The 9,388-nt window shown below is 44.0% G+C and overlaps 1 protein-coding gene and 1 long non-coding RNA gene across 2 annotated transcripts; both read right to left on the reverse strand.

Moving 5' to 3' along the window:
- Positions 1-4,740: 4,740 nt before the first annotated feature.
- On the reverse strand, positions 4,741-5,589 carry LOC131313116 (uncharacterized). Its single transcript, XR_009196071.1, has 2 exons — positions 5,389-5,589; positions 4,741-4,955 (listed from the first exon to the last, which is right to left on the reverse strand). It is a non-coding gene; the product is annotated as an uncharacterized LOC131313116 (long non-coding RNA).
- Positions 5,590-6,274: 685 nt separating this feature from the next.
- Positions 6,275-7,588, reverse strand: LOC131314036 (G-type lectin S-receptor-like serine/threonine-protein kinase At4g27290). The gene has a single exon (XM_058342531.1). It carries the CDS (start codon positions 7,586-7,588, stop codon positions 6,275-6,277), a length of 1,314 nt encoding a protein of 437 aa, XP_058198514.1.
- Between the last annotated feature and the right edge of the window lie 1,800 nt (positions 7,589-9,388).

The following is a 9,388-nucleotide window of genomic DNA, read 5'->3' on the forward strand; positions in this document are numbered from 1 at the left end:
TGTCATGCCTTGTGTTAAGCTTGTTGTTCAAATTCTATGTTAAGTCTAACCATTTTCATAGCTAAATCTTCCGGTTGATAGCCTATGCCGTGCGATTCAACCGTGTTTTCGTTGAGAATTGTTGGATGGCTTAAGTTACGGGTGTTATGAACTTCTATGCCTTGCTGCTTGTTAAATTAAGTTTAACTCTTTTTCTAGTCATTTTCATAAGGGCAATTCTCACCTTTCAAAGGAAAACCAAAAGTTGGCCGTCTAAACGCCGGAAACCCTTACTTCTAATCCGAACAAGCTATATTCGAACTCCCTGTGGATCGACTCGGACTTTCTCGCTATACTATGCAAATCTTTAGTTGTAGTCCGATTAATAAATAATTGAATTTGACGGCCGTTTGGTAAATTTCAACGACTACCGATTTCGGCTCGATCACAAACACCTCGATGTTCTCCTTGAGGAATTGGACCAACTGGTCACGCTCGGTGTCGCCAAGCTTTAAGCCGACTAGGAAGAACCAAGAACTGTCTTCGTTGGCCGAGACCTGGACTAAATCCGCAATAGATTTGTCAATGGCGGGAATGCCAACCTCATTTAGTCCCTGTACTGCTTCCTTCATGGCTTCACCGGGTACGCTGTCGTCCGGTAATTCAGGGATCTCAATCCATCGAACTTCCTTTGCCTTGCCATTTCCGTAGACGGAATTAACAAAGCCCTCTTTGGAAGCCATTTGATCTCCCTTAATGGTTTCTACCTACCAGACTCGTCGATGAATTGAACACATTGGTGGAGTGTGGATGCGACAGCCTTCATGTCGTGCAACCAATTACTGCCCAGGATGGCATTGTGGGGGCTTGGCGAATTTACCACAATAAACTTTACATCCAGCTGTACCAAACTGGAAAAAATCGGGAGTACTATCTTGCCGACTGGGTAGACCGGAATCCCAGTAAAGCCAATTAGAGGGGCATCCACCGGAGAGAATTGATCCTTGGAAAAGCCAAAGCCTTGAATGCTGAGTAGTATGGAATCTCCGTCGAGCTGCCTTGATCGACCAACACTCGCCAAATCACCTTCCACTGGATGGGTATTAAAAGGACTAAAGCGTCGTTGTGGGGAAAAAACACCCCCTCCATGTCCTGCTTGGTGAACGTGATCTCTCACGTGTGACGAGCATCCATCTTGCGTTTCAGAGACAGCTGTATCACCATCACCTTGGAAGGAGAAGGCCGATATAGTTCACTATGGAGCTTATTGGCCCGATTTTGACCCATTGGACCATGTATACATTGTACAACATCATCTAGGACCTGAGCCCACGCCTAGACCTCTGCATCCGATGACTTGGTCCTATCGATCCAACGGTCCATCCTCCTTTGTTGGACAAGCTCTTCGAGATAGAGTTTGTACAGCTAACATGTCATCGTATAATGGCCATGTTCATTATGGAATGAGCAGAACACTAGCTGGTTCGGCTCACACCCATCAGCGGTCCCTAATTTTTCCACTACTCTTGTTGGCCACTGGAATCCAGGTAGCTGTCTACACTCACGGAGCATACGAAAAATGGGCTCTTTGAAATAGGTGGTAACGGCAAGATGGTCCCATCCATTGCTTGGTGGTCGGTCCCACGTCTTGTCGCCACCACCGATGCATTCCTTTTTGGCAACGGTATTGACTTGCTTCTTTACTTCTTTCGCCGCCAGTTTAGTCAAGTCGGCAACCTCTACAACACCGGAACCCCCAATATATTCCTCGAGCTCGATATAATGGGCAACGGTGTGCATTACGTCCGACATGTCGCCCGGCGGCCGGAGCATCAACTCCTTGAAGAGATCAAAAATTTGATCAAGACCGCACTTAAAAGATGTGGCGGCTGTCTTCTGGTCACAGCTTTCAACCAAGTTATAGACATTGTAGAACCGATTCGAGTAGTCCTTCAATGACTCGTCAACCTTCCACCTTAAGTCTGTCAAAACTTTAATAGTCTTCGGCCACTGATTGCTCCCGACAAACCAAGATGTGAACGAACGCTCCAACTCACCGAAGCTATTGATCGACCCGGATTTGAGCTGGGTGTACCACAGCATGATGGCGTTCGGCAAGCTTAAGGAGAATGTTAGGCACATCATGGCCTCGCTAAGTCCACAGAGTGCAGACATCGACCTGTGCAAGGGTCGGAGCATCCGACCTTGGATAGTAGGTATTGAACTTTAGGACCTTGAAGTTGGAAGGGGGGACCTCTTCCATTATGGCTCTGGAGAAAGGTGACCCCGTCTTCTCGACTGTGGTTACAGCCGTGACCCGAGGGTTCGGCACAATGATTGCCGAAGGTGCGACGTACATCTCGGGAATAGCATCCCTTGAACGCTTATCAGAGAGCGACATTTGGGGTCCTCGACCGCCGACACTCTGCTCAGGTGAGTGTTGTTTCTTGGACCCTGACTTTGCCTTTATATCTTCCTTCCTTGGTGGGGAGACCATGTGCTATTGTGCAACCCAGTAGGTGGTTCTCTCACCAGTCCAGGTGTTCACCACAGTTAAGGCTCCGCCGCCGCTACTGACTTCGCACCTTTCCTCAGGGAGCAGCCCTTGGCTATCCTCCTTGTGAGCCTGGGACAGTGCCGCAGAGTTCCTCGGCAAGTGTTGTCGGGAATGACGTGCGAAGTGCCCCAGTGAACACTGTTGGGTATGAGTTCCCACTTCTTTCCTGCAGTCTTCATTCTATCGGTCCCCAGACCTGGCTGCGTAACGATCATCCCGGCGGTCATGAGACCTAGTGAGATAGTTGTCATAGGAATTTTCTGCAACATTCCTCCTGTCGCCGATCCAACAAGCCACCTCGGTCGGTGTTCGCCCATCCTCAGATCCCCTCATCCAAGCGCTCAAAACCATGGTGCTTGTCTTAGGTAGTAGTGTTTGGCAAGTGCAGCCATCGCTAGACGGTTCATTGCGAGAAGCTGTTTAGTGTCTAAACTCCAGATGAATGAGTCCATTGGCATCTAGGCGACAGTGGGCCAAGCCTTGTAAAGGCGGAGGCCTTAGTAGTGTCGACCATTTAGGACTGGTGGACTGCATTCCTCCTTCAGCACTGCTCCTTAGACTTAGAGACGGGAGGGACCCCCTGGTGCACTCGGAGCTCTTGTACCTGCGTCCTTAATCGTAGTAACTCCTCTGCCGGCCCATACTCATCGGGAGCTCTAGCGGAGGAGGTGGCATAGGGTTAAGGCTGCCCACCATGCGGTTGATCCCATTAATGTGAAACAAAGACGCTCCTGCAATAAGGTTACTCGTCCGAGTGACAGTTGACCCTACCATAACGGAGCCATCGGGTCCCCCGGTAGGGGCGCCCATAAGCCCTAAATCCGCCCGTACTTGCTTGGTTGTTGGGGAGGCTTAGAGAGCTTGGGGGTTTAGAACGAAGTGCGCGAGCTCGAAAAGTCGTCCATCCACGCCAGCCATCTTTGAACAAGGAGATAAGGAGAAAGGGTGCGAGGAGAAAGGGTTCACTACAAGATCTGAGTTAGAAGTTTGTTCCCCAGCAGAGTCGCCAATTGTGGCCCAGTGCTTTCTCCAGTTCAACCCTTTTGAATGATAGCTAGGTTGGTGTATCTTGAGCATGGTTGAGACCTGCACACTTAGCACTCGCGTTAGTGCCAAACTCGGATCGTGGGGAGTTCGGGAAAGGCACTCCGACGGTCAAGTAAGAAAGAGGGAAGAGAAGCTTTTTAGGATGTGTTTAGGGTTTCAGAGAGAGGATCAATTACCTTATTCTGAAGGTGGAATACTTCTTTTCTAGGCAAAGGTAACTTGGAGCCCAACCCACGCATATACACCTTGCGCTCGGTGATTGGTTCCCATTTGTTTCACTAAATCAGACCCGCAATCAAAGGTTTGTCACGAGCTTCAAACTTCGTTCGTTCAATAGGGGAAACGGTGTCATGCCACCTGCCACACCTACCCGACTCTACCTGACTTCCTCTCTAAGTCAGGGAGTAGGGGTGGCTCGATGGTTAACGGTTCTGTCGATTGATATAGCCCGACTGTAATCAACGTTCGGGCTTCTGTAGAGTTACCAATTGGTCTGGCAGGCAGAAAGATATAACTAACGAACCCGTACCCAGGTCCATGGTTCTTTCACTGGAAAATGAATTGGCCCGACAAGACAGGTCCGGCAGAGGCATATTGAACACTGTGCACCGCCGGTCCATCCAACCCTTAAGTCCACAGGTCTAACTAGTCATCAACGTGACGCGGCCATCGCTCGGGTCGCTTCGCCGAGCCATGCCCACCACAGATGCTCTCCCTCTCCTTCTCGATGTACCCTTTATCGAGTCTCTAATAAAATTTTATTTTGGCATTCAAAAAAAATGATTAATAATTTCGTTTTGCTGAGCAAACCAAAAACCTCCTTGTCAATGATCTATACTATGGAAAACTTGATTCCAATTAGGAAGGTTAATTTTTCTGATAAAAATGGACCCTTTAGTTCTCTAGTTTACAAGTATGCCTCCGATTATTTTTGGGCCTTGCTTTGATTGGTTGCATGTTGGGCCATTATTTTATCTTTGGACGGGTTTTTTTTTAAGGTATATACTACTTAGAACTACTACATATTTTAGGACCCTAAAAATCTGCCATTTTTTGGGGCCTAAAACCATGGCACCTTGATTGGGCTTTAGCCGAAGGCCGGCCCCAATAGCAAAAATCAAGCAAACTATGAGAAAAGATTTCAAAGGTTGAGGGGCTAACTGAATATGTGTAACTCTAAACTTCTTTTTTACATGTACTCATATATCAACATCCGTTCTTCTTCATGAATGCAACATCCCAACAGCCTGACCAGATTCCGATGTTGTAGCTTCGCAATGAAGATAAACTCATTCTTGAACTCTTTGACGCCTTGCCTAGAATTCTTGGCTAGTCTCTTCACCGCTACTTCTTGTCCACTTAAGAGTTGACCCTGTGTTTTATCATAAACCCTTACATTAGCCACAGAAGGATTCATACGAATATAGACACGACACGACACAACCTGGACATGCAAGCAGAACCTATTTAAAACTAGGAAACAGACACGTTGCATACACGTGTTATAAATCCACGGAGAAAACAAAAAGAATGTTTGAACGAATAACATTACATCAACACTCGCTAAATAAATGTTCAAAATGTACGTATGTAATAATTTTGACCCCACCCCAAATTAATAAGAGCATTTTTAATGTCCTAACAAGTCCTTATTGGGTTCCTAGTTTGTTTGACTAGAGAAAATTATTTACAAATCGGATAAGATTGTGTGAGGCCAGGCCGGGTTGACATTTTCGTACTTCTAAGCTAAACTGAATGACAACTGAGCATTCCCTTTATATGACTTTTGAAACGTTTGCAATTACCTTATAAACGGGACCAAATCCACCTTCCCCGATCTTATTTTCATAGGAGAAATTATTAGTGGCTGTTGAAATGGTGGCCAAATCAAATAAAGGTAGTTCTAGGTCCTCCTCTGCAGTACTTAGGGTGTTTTCTTGGACCTGTTGGCTTGCAGTCTCCAGTCTCTGAGCTGAAATATTTCAAGCATATAAATAAGGGCAATAGCGACCCAAACAGGATATCCTCTAGTGAAGAACAAGATAAATAGATACTCCCTCCGTCCCCTTATTATAGTCCAGTATTCCATTTTGGGCTGTCCCTTAATAAGTGTCCATTTGATAAAGTTAGTGGGTAAAAGTTGGTACATTGTCTATTTTATCCCTAAAAGTAGATTCCATTTTGAAAAGTTAGTGAGTAAAAAGTGTAATGATGATGGGTAAGTAGGGAAAGTGGAGGAAAAAGTTGATGTGAAAGGTATAATGATGAGGTTTTTTTAATAAGTTGGAGTTACGAAGTAGGACATTTAAAAAGGGACGGAGGGAGTATATCAAAAGAGAATAGGAAAAGCTCCATCATTTAGGCTCTCTGTTTGTTTCAACTTACTTTCAAGGAAGTAAGAGTTATACTTGTAAAACTACTTCATGAATATTATTTTTCCATTGTTTGGCTGAACATCCTATAGTAAAATCCGACAGATATTCTGAAACAATGGCATTACTAGCTTTATTCAAAGGGATGATCAAATCTTTTGCAATGCTAAATTGTGAAGGAAAAATACTCAAAGACAACAGATGTTTGTTCAAACACAATCAAGATGCATATGTGGCCTAAGTTTGGATACCAAGTGCATCGTGTGGGACCCACGTGCATCAAACAGATCTGGATAAATCTGTGTGTCGGAATTTGCGTTCAAACATCTGTGTCTGTAACACTGCTCATTGTGAAGAACTTACAGAGCTCAAAAGCAGCCAGCCGAACGTACAAATCCTGTCTGCCTTCATGATATTCTCTCATATCAAGCAACTCCCCAGACCAAACCACACACCCACTAATATCAGTTTGAGCAAAACCCAAACAAGAACAATTCTTCAAACAAGCCTCTTCGCAATCCACCCGACTTATCTCTGTCCTATTCCCCAAAAAGTAGGACGTGTCCGGCAATTTCAGCCTGGAAAACCTCCTAAACCCCGCGGCCACCGTACAATTCAACTCTGTCTTTTCCACACACCCACCTGACCAATCCAACCTATTCCACTCCACTGGAACTTTTGGTACAAACCCATCCATGCAATGACAAATTGGTATTTCGTTTATGTTGCATATCGCATAAGGTCCACAAAGATCATACGTATCACATGAATCCGCTTGCAGTATTGCTATATCTACCCACTCGCCGCTTCCCTGGTTCCATGTGAGGTGCTCAATTAATCCTGTTTGGTTCACCACAAACCTTGAAATGATAGTATCATCAATGTTAACAAACGAGTAGTAGACAAAAGTTGTGTTGTATACGAAATTAGGACTGAAGACAGTGTTCTCTATCATTGGAGTTAGTGGAAGACTTCCACCGAAGCGAATCCCGTCCCATGGTCCACTTCGGCAAGCGATCGTTGATCCTTGGCGAAGTACTAGTTGGGGGAGACCCCGGGGGTCAACCCTGTACGTATAATCGCCCATGGATGGATCTTGCAAACTATTCCACGACGTTAAGTACCACTCTTGGTTTTTGGAAATATCCCATCCCAGTTTCATGCCGGGTACTAACGTATCGCACGGGTGATCGAAGCTTTGCCATAAATAACTCCCTGTATTGCTATTGACCACAACAAGGTTTCCAATGTCTAGGAGTTGCAAAACAGGACTGGCTGATAACATTGTTGAGTTTGAGGACCAAATGAGATTTGTTTGGTTGGAAGTGATGATTATGTTGCCAGTGGGGCTTATTGTGAGGACACCAGACGTATCTGTTACTGGGTTGTCTTTGTTTGCTACCCAAATGGGTGTTTGTAGTGAGACTTGCTTGAACCATATTCCGACGTAACGGTTTCCAGAGTTGGGTGGAGAGAAGAAGCCTAACTCGAAGGATTCATCTGCGGAAACCAGCGTTCCACCGGCACCATCCGGGAGTGTCTGGTTCGGAGATAGCTCGTCGAGTGCGGCGGTGAATTCGGTGAAGAGGGAGAGAGAGGTGAAGAGGGAGAGGAGAATGAGGGGAAGGACCATGGTTCATATGATCTACTGATTAGCAGAAAATGTTTCATGTTTTTGCTTATTTAAATTAGTAAGACAAAAACGTGGTCTGGACTTTTAGACTTTGTACAGACTCTGGTTTGCCAAAATTTTGGACAAGTATTTTGAGTGCTATATATATGCCCCACCTCGCTTAAAAAAAGACTTGTGGTTGGTAGAGGAAGTTAATGTTTTCAATGCTCTGGTCTATTAAGTCAGACTAATTATTCAGTAGTTCGGGAGCACCTGATGCTCCGGATCACAACAGAATCAAACATTCGAAAGAAATCTATGACTAAGTGCATGGATCCCATGTTGCGGAACCCACGTCTAAATGTATGTATCGCATGTAGACATGTGTTTCTGGAGTGATCTCGAAGCAATACGTGGTTACTCAATAAGTCTAATTACTCTCATTATTCTAACATGACCTTATAGTGGGAAAAAGAGCATACACCAAGGAGAAAAATGAAATCTTCCCTTATTTTTTCATGCCGAAAAGCTATGGACACCGACCAAAGTGGGACCGGTTGTGCGCGTACCGGCACACAGGTTCCATCGTGTGTTTCACACGGATAATCCAAGTTGTTTAATAGTTTTCTATAAAAAATCCAAGGATCCTGTAAATTTAATGAAAAATTGGAAGATTGGTCAAGCACCTACACATATCAAATTGAGCTGATTTTTAACGGGCCCACTTGGATTTTCTTTACAAAATTATCAAATGATTTAAATTATTTGTGCGAAACCCGGAACAGGCCCTACGTGACGGTCAATGCACCATCGGTGCACCTTGGTCGGTGTCTGTGGCAAGATTGTTTTTCATGCGAACACAAAAATTAATTTTCTATGTTTTGGAACGAAGGCAACCCGGGCTTTTCCGCAACACATATATGTATGAACCAAGAAGTCTCACTTATGGGGCAATTGGATGTGCAAAGTTTTTTACCCTAGATTGCTTGGGAAGACTTGCTTTTAGGATTTGACTGCCAATATTTACTCATTGGAAGAGTCCGTCGGGTCCACCCATTTGGTGTAAAAAAAAATTAGTTCAGTCGGATATATTAATGAAAATCTGATTCCTGCAATTTCAAAGATGAAAAATTCAACGAATTGATGAAACCCTTTACAATCTTCGAATAAGCTAATTTTTTTATAAAAAAAAAAAACCTTCAAAAAATATTTTGAAAGAAATTTGATAGCTTTGATTGTGGAACCTCGAGGTAGGTCTCACAAAACCAAACGAAAGCGAGTCAAATAAAATTATGTCTGAACCAACTACGATATCGTGCAAGTAAAGAGGACCTCTTGACTTTGAAATTGGGAGGTAGCTAGATTCCAGTAATCCAAATTAATCAACCAATAAATGAAGGGACACACTAATATCCCGATTCAACTTTTGGTTTTGACTGGTTTTGTTATCTTAATCAGAGATTAGATTACAAGAATCAACTACACAATAAATGAGCCAATTAATCTCATGGTTTTGTTAAGTGGTCCTAATGTACCATCAGCAAAATAGCTTAATAACTTGCCTCATTTTGTCACAACGGGCTACTTCTTTAAAGACGAAACAAATGCTCTGCGACAATGAGTATACGTTTGAAATGAAAAATGCGATTTGCATTATCAGTAAAATGTAGAGTTGATAATACACGTCCCTTAGGCCATCCACAGTAGTATAATAAAAAATAAATAACCAAAAGTTGACACTTCAGCTTTTGATTATCCATTTAAAAGGTTGCTAAGCTTAACAATGTTGAGGTCCACAATGGTCACTTCTAGTCCATAACC

This window comes from Rhododendron vialii, chromosome 13a, assembly GCF_030253575.1.
Source record: "Rhododendron vialii isolate Sample 1 chromosome 13a, ASM3025357v1".
Lineage (NCBI taxonomy): Eukaryota > Viridiplantae > Streptophyta > Magnoliopsida > Ericales > Ericaceae > Rhododendron > Rhododendron vialii.

Coding starts and splice junctions, on each gene's coding strand:
- LOC131314036 (XM_058342531.1), bottom strand. CDS start 7,588: ATGGTCCTTCCCCTCATTCTCCTCTCCCTCTTCACCTCTCTCTCCCTC.